We start from the raw sequence: 23,831 nt of genomic DNA, 5'->3' as shown, positions 1-23,831 counted from the left end.
GTGGGTATAGATAGTGGTGTGTGTGTATGTGCGTGTGCGTGGGAGAGAGAAAGAGAGTCGCAGTTGCTGCATACACTGTATGTGTGTATGTGATATCCTATATATATTTGGAAAGAATCAGACCACTGGGGCTGGTTTGCATGTGTAAATAATCTACAGCATGAACTACAGGTATATGTGTATTACCAAATTCCACAGAACCACAGGGTTGCTGAGTCGGACACATTTCATTCTGCACAGACTGATAGTCCAGTGGGAGCCACGGAGACTGACGCCGCCTTGGGCGGATCCATTAAGGAAATGAGAGTGATTAATCAAAATGTATTAATCCAACTTGATCTCCCAAAGGCAGATAAAGAAATTTAAATCTGGACCAACGCACCCACATGCATGAAGGCAGAGATACAACATGTTGGCAAGCATGCCCACATATGTACACACTCCCACGTACATACAGCACAGTACACTAACATACAGGCCAAGATTAAGTGATTTTGGGGTTACTACTGTGAGCCAAAAGCTATAATAAGAAAGTGGTGTTTCGTGCTTTGCCTCTGAGGCTGCCGCTCAACTTGTGCTTCAGGAGACCAGGATTAAAAACACACATTTGTAAATCCCAGGAAAGTGACTGTACACCACCGCATCGATTGTAAGGTGAGTGTTTCTGACAAGGAAAAATGGTTGCATTTGTTAAAGCTGTTCTCATTCAAACCTGATGCATTTCTCAGCAGACAAATCTACTGAATGTTACATGACAGAAACAGAGAATGAGAGATTTGGGAAAACCTTTTAGAAATTGCTTTTTCTGTTGTGCTTCAGCACGTCTTTTATTTACTGAGAAATGGATGGGCCCTATCATCGTAGCTGACAGGTAATGCCATTTAAACTTTCCCAGAGACGGGAAGAGCCCAAAGCTTGGCAGTACAGCAAACACGCAACCAGATCACTTCAGTAAGCTGCTAAACAGATGCTTGAGTGGAGGAAAGCCATCAGCAGGCAGCATGGACATCTAGGTAAAACACTGAAGTGCTTGTTTTCATTCAGTATGAGGCCAATATGTGATACTCTCTTCATCATGCCTGATTTCACAAGATAAATACCTCTGGGCAACATTATCAACTATGATATATTAGGATACTACTAGCCAGTGGTTTGAGACAGGTACACTGAATTCTTTTTTTCTGTAACATACAGTAAATGAGAAGTGAGATTATCCACCCAAGAGTATAAACCTCACAAATAAAACCTCCTGTGCTCCTTTAGTTTGCAAAATTTATCACAAATATTACTGGGCAATGTTGCTGATGAGGCGACCATCAGGTAGAGCTTTTCTGAGTGTTTGTGTGTGACAAGACTGGCGGCAAACATCAACAGCTTCATGACATTATCACGCACTGCTGACAGATGTGTAACGTAACAGCGCTAATATCAGCACTGCCGGTGTGATTATTACTGCCAAATGATTACTAGAACCACAGACAAGCTTGATGCATGTGTGTTAAGTGTGCGTTTGTGTTCGAGTCATGTGGCAGACAGAAAGAGAGAGGGAAAAGCAAAGGGGAGAAAAGAGAGATGCAGACTGGTTGACCATAATTTCAACTGACTGCGTGACGAATGTGCAAAAGGCAGTGTTTATGCATGTGTTTTCAGCACACATGCATCTTAATTTAGCTTTGCGCTCATGTGTATCCCCTGCTTTAAAATGCAAACGTCTCACCTTAAACCGAGCTTCCTCCTCAGACTCCTGAACTCTAAGCAATCCCTCTCCTTTCCTTTTAGTCAGCTTTACAGCCCAGACACAGTTCATCTCCCCAGGTGCTGCAGACAGGGCCTTCACCAACACACTCACACATGTCAACAAACACACACCTAGATGAGGTTAAGTCCACCTGTCTAGTGCTTAGAGAGACTCGGCAGAGCTTCTCTTCATCTCTCTCTCTCTCTTTTTACAGTCTTTTTTTCTGTTGTGCTTCTCTCATTTTCTGCCACTACCTGTCAGGAAGAACTGTTTTCTGTGTTCATCTTGCAGCAATGGAGGGGTGAAGTACTGTTGGATAGTAGACATAGATTTAAGAAACGGTTTATGTAAGTATAGCTAGGAGAAAGAGAGAGGGAGGGAGTGCATTCATTTTGATTTTTATGTCTGCACACTGACAAATCCCAATTGTTTACATTTGGAAAAGAGTAAATGCCATTCAGTCGATGAATGGCATTTCATCCTAAACATCCATTAGACAAAAAAATATCCATGCAGCTGATCATTCTCAATTAACCACACCTTTTCAGTCATTTAATGCCAGCTGCACTAGTTGCGCCCCAGTGCATCAAACTTCCAAACCAACTTCTTGCACTGCTGATAAACATTACATTTACTGCCCTCAAACTAGGAGCCAGAGCAAAAGACAAAACAATGAGAGGACATATAGACAAAGATGAGAGGAGAGCTGCAGTGTGAATGAAGCAAACAATGCAAATCAAACAAAACAAACAAGCAGAGCACGGTTAACTCTTATTAGAGCAATCCCTGTCATCCATTGTTTTCTCTTCATCTGTCTATCTATACAGCATCTCTGCTGCCCTGTGAGACGTGTCACTTCCTCCTTGCAGCGTTTCCTGAAATAGCATCCATGCCCTCATATGCGTTGCTGCTACATAAGCACTGTATCCAACAAAGCACTTTAGATACAGTACATACAGTATATGGCATTTACTGTGCCACTAATCTAACATTAGTGCTGGTAACATAATTTATTTGTGGTAGCTTATGCATGCATTTCTCACATCAGCTCAGTTCTGCTTTATATCCATTTCTACCAGGGGTCATTTTTGTATTGCATACAATTAGAGTGTGGCATGTCATATGGCAATTTTACAGCAGTCAGTCACAAATCCCCCATAAGGCTCTTTTTCATATGTTTCTCCTTGCAACAAGGACAATAGCATGCATTAATGAGTCCACTCAGTTTTCTAGTTTGACTTTACATTTGTTTCATTTTGCACTTTTTCATTTTAATTGACAGATATTACTGACGTATTTGAACAACTTGTCATAATGCCTGTGAAACAACTGAGACTCTGGTTAATGGTATGATTACTAATGCTACTGCAGAATTCAATTTCCCACTGTTTCCTGTGATAAAGTGAATGTTGCCACTATCCTTCCTTGGCAGTGTTCTGTGTGCCGTGTATTCTCAAAGAGATACATAGAAAAGATTTTCAATCAGTCCTTTATCCCACCACATTATTGATGGAAACTTTGAAAGCCTGAGCTCTGTTTATTGCTGAAAGAACAGTGGCTTCTTCTCATTCTTTGCAACAAGGCAGTCTTTCTTTGTATATTTTCCTGAAGACAATGCACTGTTCAAAAGACAGACACAAAATACACAACCAGGTGGAATGTGGCCCTAAAGGCTTCCCAACGTCATGCCAATGGCTTGTTTATAACATTCTTATCAGTATTCTGTATCACAAAACAAATGTCAACAGGCAAAAAGACAACACAAAAGGCAGGGTCAACCGCATATGAAAAAAAATTCTGAAGGGCTGTGTTCAACTGATGGTTGTCTACTAACCATCTAGAACCAAGCTTCATTATTTAGAATCAAATCTGTCACTTTGAAGATACGATGGTTCAGAAACCATTATTTCTTTGCCTTTTCATCACCCTCCCACTATACACTTAGTGTCTAATAAATGAATTTCCCTGCATTGCAGCGATCATTACTGTCACTTATCAGACAAAGGCAGAAGCGTCTTTTTGGCTGTGGAGGAACTCTCCAACTGCATTCAACATAGGCAGGGGAAAAAAGGGGAGCAGAGGAATAGGCAGAAGTGAGCTGAAGAAACAAAGAAAAAGCTAGAGCTACTCTACAATTATTCAGTCTCACACCGGGCACTTAATATATTCATCTCTGAGGGAAAGAAATGAGAGAGAATGAGAAGCTGGAGGCGAAGGAGAGAGAGAGGTGGGGGAAAGAGGTGGCTTGAGAAAAGAAATAATCTCAAGTCATGCTTGGTGTGCTTTTATGGCCTTATCAGCCACACCAGTAAAGAAAGCAGAAAAATGCAGCTGCCTTTATTGTCAACACAGACATATTACAAGCGGTAGTCTTCCCAAAACTGTTAGGCAACAGAGGCCATGGCTTCGTAAACACCATTAGTGTATATCTGCAGAAAGGAAGCACAAGCACGCCTGAGTATGACACTATCAGGACCCAGGAAAATAACCAGCTTATGGCAGAGGAAATGATGAGCTAGCGACCTGTAGACAAAGCTTGATGCAGGCTGGGTAATTGAGACAGCATATTGCTGCAGAGTAACCTTCCCAGAGACATAACCATAATATAATGTGCTGTGGAGAAATTTCTCATTTACGGCTGGGTAATAGCACTTAGGTCAGAACAATGGCCCTCTCTACTTGGGAATTGGATAGGCTTTCTCATTAATATGTATTGGTGTTAGGAACGGGCTAAGGATGGAATAACACGGTGAATGGCCTGAAGTTTGCACAGAGGGGAAACAAAGTTGGGGAGAAGTTATACATATGGATGGCACAGGTATGTTCAACAGATACAGCTAAGTTCCAACATACTGTGCTTGTGGGTAGAGATATAAAAATTGATAAAAGGTAGAGAATATAGAAGAATATATGCTTTGGTGCTTTGGTTATTGTGACAGGATGCAGGAATCTATTTTAAATGCTGATGATTGTGAGCACTAGGAGCACAGGGACTGTCACAAAAACAGAGAATAGCATAGTGTTAGGTCAGACAGAGCACTGAAGTTGCCCTTCTATAAGCTGATTCATCAAATGTTCCATTCAAATTTAACCATCAGTGGCTCATTCAAGTTGCCATAGTCAGCTGTTTGGCTACCAGCTGACTAAAAAATTTAAATCACGTGTGGCAATTAGAAACAGACATCTCTCATACTGTCTCTCATTCTGCTGATAATGTACCTTCATACCAATAGTGTTTTCTTCTACAGCTACATTCACCCTCAACTTCCTGCTCCTTTCGGCATATTGTTTCTTTTTTGTTGTTGTTTTTTTTACTGCTTTAATGTTTATGAATGTCTTTCAGAGGGGCGTTGAGTTCACCCTGCAGAATCATCATTGCTATACTGATTCTTGCCTTCAGAAAGCAAAGTCTCTTCAGCAAAACTGTGTAACTATATTTTATGAATGATCAGTTCCTTGACATAAGAGTCTCTGACTGAACTTTATGGGGGGAAAAAAATGGTCACCTTTATGTATCTAGCCAGCATTGAAAATACAAAGGCCAATAAATTGCATTTCCTTTTTTAATCAACATCTCATTGCCATTATTGACTGAGCAAACTTACCCCTTTTTCTGCAGTACTCCATACTTACAAAGTTATTTGTCACATTCAAACCTCAAAGCTGTTAAGCACAAAATGCAATCTTCTATTTTTCCCACTGAGTGGCTCAATTAGAGCAGTCAAGGGTTCTTTGTCTTTCTCAAAGACACACTGAAAAGAGTATTAGTAAATGTCCAGGCCGCAGTTTTCTACCCGTTTAGAATTTATTTACCAATCTGGGGATTTGTACATGCAGAATTTATAATAAGTTCACTACAGAACTCTGTTCAGGTCCTGATAGAGGTTACACACAATGTTTGTGGGTGGGAAGCTGGTGCAAGATCATCACATTGCAGTTTAGTGTCTCATACTGGTTGGGCTGTGTGCATTGTCTCTCTCTGCATTCCCCCAGTCCCAAAGAGTGAAGGTAACCTACAAAGTAGCAACAGTGGAGGAATTGGTGATTATACAGTTTGACCTTTTTGGATACATACTACAATTGTACTTTTGAAGGAACAAATTATATGGGTTGAAAAAACAGACCCTTCTAAAGATTACTGTAAGAGAGTGCTGTTAGGTTTCTCACTATTTGACATATTTATACAACCTATGATGGCTCACTATTCAATATGCATGCGTTTCCATGAAGCCCTCCAGAATTCTGTACCAATAAATACAGCAAAGCTGGATTTACCAGCTTCCTTTTACTTTACCCATACTAGAATATACCCTTACCCTTAAGACTAAGCTGAAGCTCAGACCTATTCTATTTAAACCTGACAGAATAGTTATTTTTCCAAATTACCAACAAACTTGTGGATGCCTTTCTTATGTCTCTGGGTGCAGTTTGATTACATGTTAAACACTGTGGATCAAGAAGCAGCTCCCCTCAAGAAAAATACACCAATAAATCGTATCCGAAGTGAGATGGCTGGCATTAAGTAGCTGTCAAGATTTTATTTATGCATTTGCAGAGTAACTAATTTAAATATAAAACACCCAATGACACCTAACTTCTGATCCACATCTTTCCAGCTGCATGACTTTGATTAAACCTGTGGAAACATTTGGAAAAGAGTTGTTAACATCATGCTGCTGGGCAAAGTATTGAACCAGTGCCTTGAAAAAGATCTACTGTATTTTTATTATTTTTAAGTAGAGATGCTACCTGGTCTAATAGATAGGAACTGATCTGACCTAAGATCTCCATTCAGTATACCCTCAAACTGCTTGCAGAGACATAAAAAAGCATCCTTGAGTTTGCTTGTTTGTATATTGGAAATGGTAAAATGTTTCACCCTCCCAGCACTGTGAGGTTCTGGAAATTGTCACACCATTATCGCAGTCTAATCTACCTCCTTTAATCTTAAGATTAAAACCAACTGTTTATATTAAGGTATCTTGTCGATTTGAATCTAGTATGTGGAAAGGCACTGGTAAAGTGAAAATTGGCTCAATTTCCTCAATGTGGATTATGAAATATTTTTCTTATCTTCTACATTTCTGTACTTGGTTGGACAATTGGTCAGGACAACACATGCTCACACACAGACATATCTAGTCAACCAGACAGACACATATACACATTCACTTACTTGCTCACTCCCAAACCATTTTATATTTTGGCGCTTAGTTGGTGGAGTTAACGGGAGAGAATCACACACCCACATTATCCCACACACCACACACACAGTCCATTCAGACTCCTCAGGCTATGAGTGCACTGATAAAGTGTACTCCCTGAGTGAGTCCCCCGCTGCACCTAGCGCCAGCGACATGCAGAAGATTGTCATGCCAGATTTGTTCGACATGAAGCGATGGGAAGGAAACATAACTGGAGGGAATGTGTGATAGAGATGAACATCCAGCGTGAAAAAAACATGAAAGGGGACCTCAGAGCGGGGACGTATGATGTGCTCAACCGGTACCAGCTACTGCATACTGAAATATACATACGTTGATGTATATACATGATGTATTCTACTGTATGTATTTGAACGCAAGATGCAGTTGTTTTCATTTCTTGTTAACTCTCAGCTGAGGTCCTCTTAGGACACAACTAAAAATGTCTTTTGGGAATGTGACACATTGGCGTGAGTCTTTTTCTGACTGATGGCATGGAAACTTTCAGTCAAACATCACAGAACTGAGTTTAATGCGAGTCAAACAACCATTAGTCTCGGCCCCTGCTTGGATGTAAGCACAGCAGCATTTCCAAACTGTGTTCCCCTCCTGGCAATTATAAGTCTTCCATTTTATGAATTACAGTCTGTGACTGACAGTTTTCTTAAGCATTAAACCTACAGAGATGAGAGGACTACAAAATTTAAAACTGACACAAAAACATAAAATTAGATTCTCTTTCCCATCAGGGACCCACCTAGCCAGTGAAAAGGCCTAGAGTCTTTCAGCTACAACAAACAGTGTAGTGAGAAACACACTTAGGGTAAAGGGACTGTCATGGGTCCTTGTTAATGTAATAAACTGCAGAGTATGAACAAGCTCCATAGGGAGAGCCTTTGATCAAGCTAACATCTCCCTTACGTCTGATTTATTTTAATCTAGAGAAATATGAAATTCTGGTTATGTAGCTTTTTATCCCTGTTTTTATCTTTGTCTTTTGTGAGCACTGCTACCTCTAGAAATCTCTTTCGTCTGGCTTAATTACAGATACACACACACACAAACACATACAATCTCTATTCTATTTCCACCTTCTTCTTCCTCCTCCACTTTCTCATTCCCACTATTGAGCCCCTACCTCTCCATCTCCGGCTCATGGCTCTTGATGAGTTTGTCAGTCACTGAGGAGAGACAGGGATTTGAGTGAAAAAACTCAGCACTCTGAACCTCCAGTGGAAGCTGATAATCCACAGAAGCGAGAGGTGGCGGTGAAATTCAGCTAATACCCAAACAATTGCTATCAGTGCAACTCCCACTAAGGTGACAAGAACAAATGGTTATTGTGTGCAAACAACAAGCTCATATCTGTGTAAAAATGACTATGGAATAATGTGAGATGAAATCCTGCGAATTTGATTTATATACAAAAAAGGGATCTTGTCTACTTGTGCTCCTGGTGGCTTTGTTGTCAACATATCCTGGATGATGATTAGCTGTAGACGACAACTGCTGAATCAGCCATCCTCACAGACAGCATAGTCCGTTATGCAGTGCCATATGAAATCAGCTGTCTTTTTTAGCTCACAAAGTCACCTGTGTATGAAAGACTTAAAATCCCCAAATTCAGTCATCATCATTAAAAAAACACTGACCTTTGTAAGAAGCTCACCCTCCCCATTATTGCAATGGAGCATTTCCATTTAGAGGTCATGTTTGAGAGAAAGAGAGAGAGAGAGAGTGAGAGAGCCTAAGGCAATAGATAAAAGAAAACAGCCTTCGACAGTTTGCTGTGTCATGACAAAATAACCTTTTGGTAAAAGGGCTTTGTTTTAACTTGGGAAATAAGCACACACATAGCTTAAAAACTTCCTTAACACTTGACCAATTCTAACATAGCTCACATACATCTGACCTGGAGCTGAACAGTTTAAGAGAAAACATTGAATTGTGATTGTTCTGACCAATGTCGCAAATGTGATCTATGTCGTGATTATTTTTAGTAAGTTAAACTACAGGCCTGTACTTGTGGTCTACTTAGTACTTAAGAAGAAGCACTGTTTCTTTTTAAGCAGTCAGATAAAGAAAAATAAACTTTTCATAGAAAAATCTGACTAATTTAGTTCACATTTACCAAGACAATACATTACTGGTATATTTGACAGATCGCTCATATTCAAATTTAATCATGGCACTCATAAGTGGTATTATAGCTGCATAGCTCAGCATAATAGTGAACCAGCATTTTGATCAGATAGGAAGGTGGTTGTGTTGACAGCTTTGTATGTAGCTGCTTGAGCTGACAATAACATTAGCTTAACAGACTGACAAGGAGACTATTTCACAGCTTGAATGTTGGAGATCTAAATTCATAGCTTTTAAGATGATAAGCTCAAAACAATGATATGATGTGCTGAAAAGTTTAACTTGGATATTCAGACAACTCTGTTTACCAGCTGTCATTTACGTTCAATAACTACCAAGCTATCTGAAATCTACTGCTTTGAAACTGATGTGAAGTGGTTACCTAAATCTTTTATGTAGAGAAAAAACCTGCCTCTCTGTTGGTCTTGGAACAACCCTCTCCTTATCTTATCAAATGTCAGATATGATAGAGAGTGATGTTTCTTATTCTGTGAAAACTATTTTTCAAGTGTCAAGTATAAATTTTACAGCAGCAGTTGTCGTTACAGCCACTGAGACAATCAGTTACTGGTTTAAACTTGTGGTAGCTTGTTCAGACACTGTTAATCACTGAAGATGTAATTAAAATTGTGGCTCTTGAGATTTGATAATTTCAATATTAAAACAATTAAATGTACTGCCCTAGCTGCTCCCCAACCAGGAATGAGGTATTTCTTGGCAGCTGTCAGATGGTCACAAACATGGTTATGGCTAAATGTAATCCTGCTGAGGACTGCAAAAACACAGTTGATTAGCAAATGGGAAATAGGGGTAAATGAAAATGACCACAGTGATCAAGTCAACCACTGAATTAAGTTAGCTCAGCTTTGACAGACTCTATGAAAAGTCCACAATGCAAAAATGAGAAAATTCATAATTTGGCGATGTTGCATGTTTTCCCATAGGAGATCCGGCATAAATTACAAGTGCTTAATGCAACACAGGAGTGGAACTCTTTGTGTGTGTGTGTGGTGTGTGTGGTGTGGGCTCTGCAGGTGGTGAGCAGAGGCTTAATGAAAGGGCCAGTTGTTTTGTGGGGCTGATTTGCAGAGAGCAGATGGATCGGTCTCTGAGTCTCTCTGGTCTCAATCTTGTCCCACATTGCTGCTGTCGCCCCATTTAACAGCCAATTTCCTGCCAGCTCATCACAAACACACATAAAAACACACACATGCACACACAAAGGGAGGAAGCTACACAAAACAGTGCGTGGTAATAGACCACAGAGACGTACATAAAGAGAGAAAAGAGGGTGGCACAGTGGGTCATACCCGCAAACAAATGTGCCCAGACACAGCGTAGGTGCCAAAGATACGGGAATCTTTTGTGCGCGGATAAGCAGAAAAGTATTTAAGAACATAAAGGGATGCACACAAATAAATGTAGAGAGATACACACTCACACACACACAAAAGTAAACTCCTATGGGGAAGCACAGTTGGACACTATACAGTTTTTAATGAGCTTCCTCCAGATGTCTTCCCAGACTGCAGCGCATGAGTAGTTGATTAATCAAGTACATTTGACTAAGAAACACTGACACATGCACACTAATCCTAATTTATCACACAAACACAGTAATCTCAATTTATCACAAACACAGTAATCCCAAGAGACCCCCCCACCCCACCCCAACCGTCCCATTATCTCTCTAACACACACTGCGCCTGATTTTTAATATGCTTCTTCATCCCTGCATTCAGTCAAGGCTGCTGTTTTCTCTTTCCATTTTCATTGGTTCATCTTTCTCTTGTGTCAGATTACAACACATACTGCATACTCACGCACACCAACACCTGACTGATTCATACTTACAGTAACACTCTCTGCATTTTTTTTTAAACACATGGCATGCTACAAACATGTGGAGGCGCACACAGAACATAGGGATTTCTTGTTTAGTCTAACAGTGGGAAGAAGGGGTTGGCCTCCACAAAATGACCTCTGGCTTTCAATCTTCGCACCTTGTACAGCAGGAGATTACAGTTGTGCCCTTTTTTTTCTGCCTCGCCACTGGCAGTCAGCCTTCACTCTGGGTTATGTGATATCGCCGGCTGGCCACTGTGTTAATGACATTTCACTGGTGAGATATGGCTTTGCCGTCAGTGTCGATGCAACACGAGTACAGAAACCAATGTGCAGTGTGCAGTGATATGGAAATTCATGATTATTTGAGTCGTATTTATCTGACAGTTATGTCTGTGGACAAATGAACACACTGAGAAGTATCTTACCACTACTTAGAATGTGGGGTCTAACAGGGTGATGAATTACTTCCAAGTCATTTCTAATGTATTTTGCCCTGCCCTCAGTTTCTTTTGGCCAAGCAAACTCACAAATCTGACCTCAGCTGCTCTCAAAACTTGCCCTGCTTTTACAAATCTACATATCCTCATATTCAAACTTGCAAACTGACTCATGCTAAAGTTTGTTTTGTGCTTGTTCAATTATTTATTTTTATTTTTATTATTTTTATTATTTTTTTAGTGAAGACATATGATATTCTTTTGATATACTTGTCACTACAGTCTCTCAGGTACAACCAGTAATGTTGTACTCAACTCAGACACTCAGGAAATGTTGGGAAATTCAATGCATCATCTTACCGTAATTTCCACTTGTGGCTACAGCAAAAGTTTTATTGGTTTGCTTTAATGGACTATCATGTGATGACAAGTCTCAAAAGAAAGTCCTGAGTGGGTTGGGAGCTGTAAAATGCATTTTAGGCTGGATTGCTTATCGCTCTGCTAAAGTCATCAAAGAAAACAGTGGAGTGAGTTTTGCTGTCAGTCTATGAACATTAAGTAAATTACTTCAGTTCTAAATTATGCATTTTGTCTTGGTGTAAAAGTACTGTCAGTTCAGTAAACAACATTTCACCCAACATACATATCCACATATATTTTCAAATATACAGCATATCTCACATACAGCCCCTGCATATACTCTTTGTATGAAAGAGAGAACAGGGCTGCCATCAGTGCAGAATCCCTCAGGAAGTGAGGGTAAAATCCACAGATATAATATTAGCCACCCAGCCTGCTGTCACTGCTGGGGATTGGACCAGTAATTCCCAAGCTACTGGCTGGCCTCTAGTTTATGTCCCACCAGCCATATCAATCTTCTTTTACAAGCATGTTGATTTATCTCTCACCACTTGACCGCAACTATAGAAAAGCTGCTTTTCTGCTCAAGGTTATACGAATGTAGTATTTTACAGATTCACTGGTTCTGCAATGGCATTTACATTTACTTTATGATTTCTTTGCTTCATCCTGATACACCAGGTTGTTTTATATGGGGTTTCCAGTGACAGGTGGTACAGCTTTGACAAAGTGGCACATGGCAGTGAAGCGCCAGCAAGACCACAGAGAATTATAGCATCAAAATATGCAGTGACATTACAACATTTCAACTTAGCAGGGGAACTGTTTACACATAAACACATGCACATGCACTCTCAAACACACACACACGGCACATGTCATTACCTTCTGTGCGGATGGTGAAGGGGGAGTCCCCCAGTCTCTTGGCTGAGAATTGCCCCCCCAGAGAGGTCATTAGAAAACACAGGCTGAAGAAGCCTATTCCCACCACGAATATCCTGCAACACAGAGGGAGGAGAGAGGCAACACATTAAAGGGGAGTTGGGATAGACCGACATATTTATGGGGAAGGGCAGGTAAATAGATGTTTTGGGTAAGTAGTTGGGAAATAAGTGAGGAGAGCAAGAAAGATGGTTGGAGAGGGAGATATTTGGAGACAGACAAAGGAGTGGATAGAGTGTGAGAAACTAAAGGAAGAATGTAGGCAGATGAACAGGCTGACGATTATTGGAGACAGGTTTCGTAAGACTAAAAAAGACAAAAGGAAAATGGAGATGTAAAGACGAGAAGATGAGAGTGAATGTGGCTGAGAACTGAGGACGAGGGGAGGAGAGAAACTGAGACACAGTCAAAAGACAGCAGGCAGCACTTCTAGGAGGCGGAGCATAAACAGAGCAATGATCACAAGTAGAAAAGTAGGAACTTGACGCCAAAGGGCACTTGAAACATTTTAGTGCTGTGATGTTATTGCTTGGCATACATCTAGGGCAAGTGCCAAAATAAGGGTGAGCACTTTGTCCCTGGGTGCAGGCAAAATGGATGTGATTATTTATAAAATATCAGAGGTGCACAGAGGGGAAGGGAAGAAAAGGCAAGAAGGGGACAGAAGACACAAACATTGAGGCGTTTAAGGTCAGTAAGAGAGTTTAAAGATAGCTAAAAGTCTGCGAACACACAAGCTGGTCTCACTCACCCCTCTGTCTGAACCATACAAAAACTAGGTCAACAACAATGGACTCAGTCCTCGCTGTGGTACCCTGAGATATCAAATGCATCTATATTCAAAAGCCAGTTCTATGGTCACTGTTTTGTTGTTAATAAGATGTCCTGGTGTGCAACAAAGCATTAAACTCAGGTGATCATATTCTAAAATCCATCAGGAATGTGGGCTCAGATCTATAGTGCAGCCCTGGCTTTGTTAAATAAACTTCTGCTTTACTACACTTTGTGGCAGAGATCTGTTATTTGAAAAGCTACCCTTCCTCAGAGGGGAAAAATGAAATGAGACTCTGTGTGGGTTCTCCCTTGTTAGACAGCCATGAGAGAATCAGATCTTTGACTTAAAAGAGTTGAAAATCAGGTCTTTTGTATCTGTGTAAATCCTGCCCTAGTTAAGCTACTCTCTTCAGTGTATATGGATCAAAGGTTATCTTATTATGCCAAGACTCTTTGGGGAACCAGAGAGGGAAAGCTGTCTGGGATTCTTATTCACTGGACAAAATACCAGTCAGCCTCCATGACTAACAAGTCAAGTCCTACTTTAAAAAATTCTCGCTGCTCTGCTGCTGACCCCCACAAGAGAACATTCTTGGAAGAGTAGTAGTGCAGTACAAAGGAAGATTTATGTAACGATGAACGGCTAAGACCCCAGCACTTATGCCACATATCTTAGCAGCTGAAGCCATTTTCCCAAATTTCCTTAATCACATAAATGTGTAAAAGTAAATGCATTACAATTTTTCAAAAAATATGTACAAACAAGTAGCTACAAATAATCTCCAGGATATGAAGAATGCATCTCAAGCATAAATAGTAGGAACATAATAATACAGCAGAAGCTTTTTAGATATAATTATAACAACTCACTTCATAATTTAGGGCCAACCTTGCACAGGTAACCTCTAAACTGTTAATTTCTGCACCCAAGGTTGGAAAACTGAATCTTAACATAACAAATGAATGAATTATTCATAACTATTGCTTTCTCTTCAAAGCCAAGCAAACGCCGTTTGCCTGGATGCACAGCCCAGTGTGAAATCTGACAGCACTTCCTGGAATGGTAAGTAGCTGCAGTCACGCAAAGTTCCGAACGAAACCTCTTAATATTGATGAGGCCCGTAAGAAATGAGTTCCTATCAACAGCCGACGAAGAATGGCCACTTAAAAGAACATTTGCTAGACTGATCTGATTGACCCAAAGGGATCAAGATGATGTTGAATAATCTGTTAAGTATAGAGCGTGGTGGTTTGGCAAGCTCCCAAGGTGACTTTATATTCCAAGACAGAGCCAATGTGTCTCGTCCTGGGTTGTAATGCACTCAGATGGCTTCAAGGACAGTTGGACGGATGCAGCTTCATTGAGAAGCAACTTTTTACACTTGTACAACACACACACACACACACACACACGCAAAACAAAATATATTGATATTGAATAATCATTACCATTTTTTGTCTAATGGGTTGCATCAAATCAAATGTGATAACAGCTATCTGATCGCTCCAGAAAGTAAAGCAGTTGTGCAGTCATTGTGGGTAAATTGGTCATTTATCTTCATGTTCCATACATTCTGTAAGTAGAGTGATCAGACTACATTTTGAGCTGGAGTTGGATCTAATGAATTACAGTACTGATTACACTTGGGACAAGACAAACAGTAATTTGTGCATGAATACATGTTGAAATTAGGCTTCCCAATTCTGATTATCATCTTGATTTGCTGCTGGTGGTGGAGGCAGATTATTAAACAGCACTTCAATGCGATGATCACTGTGATCATCAGGATTACAGAAAGAGGCTTCAAAGCAAAGTGTTAGCATGTCAATGGCTGCTCCTGCCTTTAGCATTTCTTTATTAATTTACAATGATAACACAGGAAAATCCTGATCATATTGTATTTACATCAAAGTCCCAGCATCTAAGTGCATTCTCATTCACTCTGCTTTTTCATATACCTCAGTGTCTCTCCAGGGATACTGTAGTATTATGAAATAATGAAATTTTACCCCCATCTGTTCGAGGCATATTGTGGAATGAATTGGAATAGCTCAGTCATTGTCAGAGGACCACATAGCAGTGACACAGTATCTGATGTGAGTCCAATCCCATACAATCATTATGATCAAGGGATTATTAGTCATGAATATGAGGCCATGGTCTGGAGATACTTAAACCTGCATGGATTATGCCCTTACTATACAACCATCTGGTCAGCAAGCAGAGCAAGTGGAAGCTAAAGATCAAAATCACTGACCTGATTTAGAACAATTATTCATGCATTTCAACAAGCCCCTTACTTATTTTTCATTCATCTCCTCAGTGCAATTATTACAGTAAGAAAAACTGAAGAGGCCCAAAGAGAAGTTTAAGAAGATGAAGGGGGTGGGGGGTGGGGGGGTTACACAAAAAGACATGAAGCAAAATGGGCTGAATTTACAGATAAACAATCCCTGTGACCTAAGGATCACTTGTATGCAAGACAGGGGTAACGGTAGCAATGCTTGTAAGCAGCACAGAGACCGGTGGAAAGGAAGGGAAAGGAGAAAGTGAAAATATTCAGCTCATGTGGGTAAGCAGGGGCTGGTCTGTTTCCGTCCTAGGGCGATCGTTTTCCTCTCTTATCATTCAGCCGTTTTCCAAAGTGGCGTTAGGTGGGTGATATGAGAGGATTAGGCCCCGGTCCTGCCTGACGAGTCTTTAATTAACAGGCTTAAAGTAAATGCTCTGCTCCCTATAATTGGATCAGAAGGAGAGATCTGCTATCAGCTAATTGGCTTCCTCACACATATAGACATATCAGATTTTGCCTCTAGGTACATGATTCTGAAGTGAGGAGTTCTGCCAGGCGTGGAGGAGCCACGGTGTAGGTGTTAACTTGTGGTGTTTTCCAAGAAACTTTTCCTGGCACCTGAACTAGTCTAAATTCTGGGAACGATTTGGATTTCATGGCACAGACCCATACATAGCCTGCAATTATTATTTCACATTAACTAGAGTATGACAAGCAGCGTCTTTAGCTATTAACACTTTTCTGCTTTAGTAGATCAGACTTGTCAAGTAATATTCCTGTTGCCCAAAAATGAGGACATAGGACTATCTTTATCGCCTGAAAATCTGTCAGCTGCAGCTGTCCTACTGTTCCAGTGATCTAAGATGTATATTCACAATATCCCTAGTTCAATTCTGGCCAGAAATGTTATTTCCCCCAGGTTTTTGTTTCTTTATGTTGACAAAAATATTCAATAAAGGCAAAATGTAAAATCCTCCTACCATTCAGATCAAAATGACTGAAACCCCAGGTCTAGGCTAGAGATCTAGTTTCATTTTGAATAAAATCACCTATGGTAAGCAATCATTGTCTGCACTGTCAAGGCTAGTGTAGCTTTGCCACAAATCTGGTGAATTGAATGTGTTTGAATAAATGCTTGATCTACTCAGAGCAGATGAAGCAATTCAGTACAACCTGAATGTAACCATCATAGAGACTCTCTTCTTTTCTTTATTTTTCTTACAAAGGTTGCTGCACAGCTGCTGCACCATCATGCCCACTGGGGAAATACTTTTGAAAATCCAACAGTATTAGCAGGTGGAAAGTGGGTAAAAATGATCAGTAGTAACCACTCGAGGAGATCTTGCACCGTAAGTAGTCACTGCTGCTTTTAATATCCAGCTAACAGAATTTAGGGGAAGAAAGTAATAGATTAATTGGATTATTTAAAAGCCTGCCTTTATTCTGTACCTGTATCAGGGCAAATAAAATAAAGCAGGTTGGCATAGCATGGTCAATGGACTGTAAAAGTATCAGCTGTTTAACATGTGTAAGAAATCCCCTCCAGTTTCCCCCTTTATATGTTCACAAACAAAACCCAGCCACACAGTGGTAATGGAGCTATCCATGCAGTAAGAAAGTAAGTTAGAGCTCGGCTGACTGGTAGTACAGGCTTATTCACTGCTCTTTCATGATTTATCACTGCGTGTGTGAATCTAAATCAAATTCATCTGGTAGAAAAACATGTGGTGTGTGTTCAGGTTAGTGGTGACATATAAGCATACACACCCTAGCTCCACATATAAAGTGCACAGAGCCATATTAGTGCCTTTTCTCAGAGCTTTACAACGCAAAGTAGCGATTTCTTAACGTGAACTAACCATGCTTCTGTTCAGTTTTCGGACAGCTGTATGCTAAAATGCGTGCTAAACATATAAGCAGAGAAAACATACATTTTAAAATCAATTAACCGACCACAGTGCTCGAGGCTAAAGGGAAAATTGTGTGTACAAAATAACGTCGTCAGCTCTTTGTCTCTTACCTGAACGGTTTGAACGTTACTAGGCATCTTCTGACCATTATTTTACCGTCGGTGCTGCCAGTAATCATTTTCCAAAACGAGCGACCCCTGACATTGTTGTTAACCTCCCGACCTGGAACTTGAGGTGACCAAACATTTTAAAGCGGTCCAGGCAGCGGCGGTTTTAGTCGGTTGTTTTAAACGGAAAAGGCACCCATAAGTGTTTCTTCACCCCCTCCAGGAGAAATGGAAGAAAGTTTCATTCAGCAAGTCTCGTTTCTCGTGTGTGAAAAATGGAATTTAAAGCGTTACTCCGTCGTCAGGCAAACACTCTGAATCTGGGGTAAAGTCGCTGCAGGTTGTGTCGACCGCCGGTCATATCCGATGTGAGTTCATTGCAAAAAAAAAAAAAAAAATGCGTGGTTGTCAAACGTGAATAAAAGTATGCCTACTTTGAAGTCTACGGTTTTCCCTTTCTTTCTGTGGAGATTTTCACGGAGAGGAGAGCTAGCTTCATGGACGTCTCAACTTCACAGCGAAGCCAGCGCGAGTGTGGCCAGGCGGCAGCCGTGTTGCCTCATACTCGTTCACTTCTCAAGCGGCAAAGCAACTGTTGTCAAGTCGTAAACTTCCTGTTAATCCTTTCAAAGTAATAGCCCCATGTCTAAAACTGACAACTATCATGTCAAATTGTGTGTATATTATTTATAAGCTTTCCAAATGATATGTTTTACTTGCTGTCCTGATGCCCTAGAATTGTATGAGGGACACATCACTGAATAGATACAGTGAAAGATTAATTTAATTTAAATAACAGCTTATATAATACACATTATTTTGAACTTATTGTCACTTATAATGCTTAAGTTACAGCCTGAAAAAATCTGGAGAATAATGTTTTTGAAAGACCAAAATGTGCTTGTTTAGCAACATTGAAAGGGTGTAAATATGTGACTTTCTGTAGTAACCTGATGATCACGTGGATGGGTTGTGCTACTGTCTACCCTATGGTGTTTGCAGGTCTGAAGAAGTTCACTTATTTAAAAAGAAAAGGTCTCATAATAATACAGGAAAAGCTAAAGCACTGAAACCACTACTCACTCCGAACACTGTGTTCTTTTATTTAGGAGGCAAACTCCCTCTATTTCCTGTACCATTGTAGCTTCCTCCGACTTGACGCTGCTTCCAGCCGCACGGTAATAGACAGATCTGGTGGTCTGAAAACTCCGCAGCCGCACTCACCTCTGCATGGCGCCATTTACGGCTTTTAAGTTCACTGTTGTGACACGAGAAGCATTCAAGTAGCACTTAGAACACCACCTTTCCTTGTCCCTACCTCAGCACTATATACAAAGCACTGACCAATTCACCACAGGCTACTTTTCTTCTATGCAGCCTGTAAAAAGGACAATTTCTTTAAATGAACTATAGCTCAGTTCGAGTAGGTGACTGACTCCCCCGGGTGGTTTCCAGTGTTTCATCAGAAAACGAGAAATTATTTAATTATAATTTTAATTGTATTCTCCAGAAATGAAACAACTATGGGCAGCTGTTCTGTACACATAGAAGGTTTCGCTTTCAGCACAGTTACACGTGGGTTTAAAAAGAGTGTTGACTGATTAATGTTTCTTCAATCATTAGGATCTAGATTGTGATTGTCTATCTATTTAGTGGTGATTATGTTGTGCATCGCAGTTGAGCATTTCAGCACCACGGACAGCGAATGTGATCAGGGTGCAACAGCGGCACCCAGTGGCAGGCAGTGTTACTGTAGCCACAGTGCTAGAGTCACAGCAGCAGCAGCAAAAGCAGTAGCAGCAATAATAGTAGTAGCACTAACACTGTATAGTGTACATCTTTAAAATTAATAAATACATTTGCAGGGAAGGATTCAGGCTAAAGTGTAACAGGAACATTTTTTGTTAGTTTTTTACCAATGGCTTCTTAATTAGACATTTTAACCCTGACGTACAACTTAAGGCACCAGTAAAGTGAAGATTAGCCCAGAGAAAGTAGAAGAAGACCCAGGTACAACTCCAGACGACCTTATTTGTTCAGTTAAATGATTAGCAGTCAGTTTTAGTTGTGGCACAGATTATACAGTCTTTGTGGCCACCGGAGCGTTGGAGCAGAAATTGGGAGGGGGTTGGGGGGGTCTGCAGGGGACCAAACTGAAGATGACAGTGAAATCTCAAACTCCCTTCATGCATCACTTGTCCTGGTACATGTGGATTTGACTGACAGCCCACCACCCACGCCGGCTGTCCGTCTCTGCGGGTTGTGGGAATAGTTCTGCTCTATCAGCGGGAATCCACTGAGCAAACATGGGATTTTTACACCTTTTGTGTGTGTGTGTGTATATGTGTGTGTGCACAGAATGGATTTAAGTCCCTAAAAATGCATAAACACACACACATACAAGCATGCTCATGCACATGCACACACAATAGAATAAATCACTGAAGTCTGAAAAGCATTCTGTCAGATGCAGAGAATACCCAAAGGCAGGAGGCTTCACCTCACCTCATACTCTTACAAAGCAAATATAGACGTTATCACCTGGCTTGCCTTTAAGGAATCATTTAGAAACTGTCTGTAGGATAGATGCATTATAAAAAATGGAAAGATCTGCCCACTGCAGCAGTGAATTGTATTATATCAACGGACAAGGTATTAAGTCCCACTCTAGAGTGGAGAAAGTGTCACAGGTCCTGTCACAGCTATAATATGTGGGCTTTTCTTTTTGCTAGTCCCGTCCTCCTTCCCCTCAGTTGGTTAAGTTTCCTCCACAGCACTTGTCACTATTCTTAATGAGCTGTCTACCTAGAAACAGCGTCTAGCCTGAGGCTGGAGCTAACCAGCATCTGTAAGGCCACCGCAGGCACAGAAGAAGCAGGCAATCTGTAATGGAAAACAAAAGGCAGTCCTGATGTTCAGTGTGTTTATTACCACATCATTTGTGCTGCACACTTGGTGTTGTTTGACTTTCTTTTTGAATCGCTTCATTTGTTGTTATTCTTCTATATAAATGACTTTACCACCCAGCTTATTGGTGGCTCAGCAAATGATAGATACCCTAATTCAGTGATGATTATTCAGCCAGTTCCAAGCCAGGGGGTTAATGCATGAACACAATGTGTAATTCATCCTATTTATCAGGTGTTATTTTTGCATACAGACTTTGTATAATGTAGTTTTACAATAGAATATATTCGTAGGTACCCACAGTTTTCTTCAGGCCTGCACACATTGTCAACTCATTGTAACTAAAATAACCAAAAGTCTATTGATTTGTTTTGTGATCTGTCAGTTGATTAATATGTCATTTTGTCAAATGTGGTGAGACTATTTTAGCAGACAAAGACCAATCAATACAATGTTTCAGGAAGAATCCAACACATCCCTTAGTTATGCTGCAATAGGCCTAGACTGCTGGGAGATTTCCCATGATGCACTGAGCTTCTCTCTCTCTCTCTCTCTCTCTCTCTCCATCACTATGGATTCATATCCCATATTACATGTTACTAACTCAATATTTTCCCTTTTCTGTAGTTTTGTGCTCTTCCCTTTCTCTCTCCTCTTCTGACACCTTCTGCAGGTATTTCTGCTCTGGAGCTGTAGAGTCTGATCCATGATGACAAACCTCCTGTTGCTCCTACAACTCACCTGCTGTTATACACACACACACACACACATATATATATATATAAAGTTTCTTTACATGGATTCCATGTTATGCTATGTTCTTCTGTCGCTAATCCCCCCCCCCCAAGTTTTTCCTTGCCTCTGTCGCCTAGTGCTTGCTCTTGGTGGGATTTGCTGGGTCTCTCTCTCACCATATTTTAAAGAGTATAGTCTAGACCTGCTCTGTATGAAACGTGCCTTGAGATTACTTTTGTTGTGATTCAGTTCTATATAAATAAAATTGAAATGAATTGAACAAGATATAATGACCTCTCTAACCATACAAGATGGCAGGAAACCAATCATATTATCAACACATTTCCTGTCTGGTGTACTCTGTTTTCAAAATAAAACCTTATGATAGCCACAGTGACAGAAATAGTGCAAAACCACTTTTTTTTAGCATATGGAAAAGTTAAAAAGTGAAAATCTAATACATTAAATGAAGCTATGATTTGAATTAAATAAAAGCCATACAAAGATGAACATATCTCAACAATACACAGAATAAGCAGCATACAAATACAACAGCACTGCAGAAAATAAGTAGAGCTGTAAGGCTCTCACATACTAAGACAAACACACACACAAAGAGACACAGAGTAAGTGAAATATAGATCAAGAGACAATGTTCCTTACATATGGTATGCTTAACACATTTTCTTGTAGGATGGATGACTAAACCAGAATGGGAGCACTATCCATCTATCAACAGACAGGAACAAAGGAGGGAGAGTATATAGGCACATTTGTTTCATCTGTGTGCACAAGAACTTCTTTTATCTAGCCAAGAAAGTTGTTATCAGATTTCAGTCGCAACCAACTCAACTTACTGAGGTGGAAAAATTACTTACAGTGCCAGAACATGCCAGCCTCAGACAGCATCTCACAAGGTCTGAGTTACTAGTCATGAGGTACATAACTATAGGAGAGGGAAAAGTGCACCAAAATGCATCTTATTATAAAGACAAAAGCTAAAAACTGATGGAAATACTCTTAATTAAATTGCAAAGGCATTATACTGATGGAATATTTAAAAAAAAAAGCTTCTCAGTGGAGCTGGATTTAATGGATTTGCATGCCATTTATCATTAGGAATATTGTGAAATGATATGCATTTTGGACTAGATTGATAAATAGATACAGATTTATTAAATAAATAGACTGATAAGTTCATGCTATTTAAAATCTAAAAACAGTGTAACCCATGAAGTAACAACATATTATGACTGAAAGAAAGGATATTAGATTACTTTTTGTGTCACTCTTATGCTACATTCCGCTCCACTCCACATTTTGCTTACTGGTTCTCTTCAGAATGAGCCTATAGTTTGAACAGACTGATTTTCCGAAGGTCCATGTATATTTTTGTTTATATGCACTTATGGACTGATTAATACTGCTGGCTGACTACACAGCTGGTAGCCTAATTCTTCTACACCGAAGAGACTGAACAGACATGCATGGATGATTGGTACTGATAATCTCATCATGTGTGAGGGTTAAAGAATTCCTCTTGCTTGCAAATGTCAGTGCACGGCACATGGGATTATCTCAATTTATCAATTTATCTCGATTTGATTTTCACATATTAAATTATCAAAACAAATCTGGATGGAGGGAGCAAAACAATTTCAGAAGTAATTATAGAACTAATCAATGCTCAAAAGTCTTATGTGTGATAAAGTGGTCCTCAATTAATCTCAATTAGTCTGCTAGTCTTGCTTATTTGCAAATATATGCTTTTAGTTTGTGAGGACACAGATAAAGAATGCTAGATAGACTGAATGCTGTCACATTTCAAAGCTCCTTGTTAAATAAGATAAACACTTATTTTACTTTTGGAATTCAAATTCATATGATTATGCATGATGCATGACATACTGCTCAGCCTATAAACCTATATATATATATAACATGGAAACATATAATGCTATGAAACATGATGATAAATTACACTGCAGCATGTTTTTACTTCTGTTCAACTGTGAATTGTAAAATGTTGTAGAAATATGTATCTAAAGAGCATCTTACTGGCTTTCTTTAAATGGAGGTGTATCAGATGTCATGTGGATAAGGCTAATGATCCTGCATTGAGAGCCGATGGAGAAGGTGTTTATCGGGACAGGATAGCAGCATAAATTGATTTTCTGTTTCTGGAGCCAGCAAAGGTCAAAGCCACTTCCTCATTTCGAAATTCATCTCATTGGAACAACATGTAGGAAGAGTTGGCTAAACAAAATGTGATTCTAATCGAGTGATTTATGTGGGTCATTATAAAGGTAAGTTGCTGTCACAAGAGAGGTTGAGATGAGGACAACAGACTGAGATCAAACTCCAAAACTCTGATCACGTAGACAAATTGCATATCAGCGTCACACACCCGTGGCAACCAGTCTAATTTAATTT

The 23,831-nt window shown here is 40.0% G+C and overlaps 1 protein-coding gene across 1 annotated transcript in view; it reads right to left on the bottom strand.

Moving 5' to 3' along the window:
• Nucleotides 1–18,319, bottom strand: part of LOC108875950 (alpha-1,6-mannosylglycoprotein 6-beta-N-acetylglucosaminyltransferase B) — a 102,303-nt gene extending 83,984 nt beyond the window's left edge. Inside the window, exons 1-2 of the mRNA XM_018665181.2 lie at nucleotides 17,760–18,319; nucleotides 12,615–12,727 (exon numbers count right to left, since the gene is read on the bottom strand). Of these exons, the coding sequence (XP_018520697.1) occupies nucleotides 12,615–12,727; nucleotides 17,760–17,827 (181 nt within the window). The 5' untranslated portion in view covers nucleotides 17,828–18,319. The remainder of the gene's footprint in view (nucleotides 1–12,614; nucleotides 12,728–17,759) is intronic.
• Between the last annotated feature and the right edge of the window lie 5,512 nt (nucleotides 18,320–23,831).

The sequence above is a fragment of the Lates calcarifer genome, linkage group LG5, assembly GCF_001640805.2.
Source record: "Lates calcarifer isolate ASB-BC8 linkage group LG5, TLL_Latcal_v3, whole genome shotgun sequence".
NCBI lineage: Eukaryota > Metazoa > Chordata > Actinopteri > Centropomidae > Lates > Lates calcarifer.
This window is presented reverse-complemented; position numbering and strand designations above follow the sequence as displayed.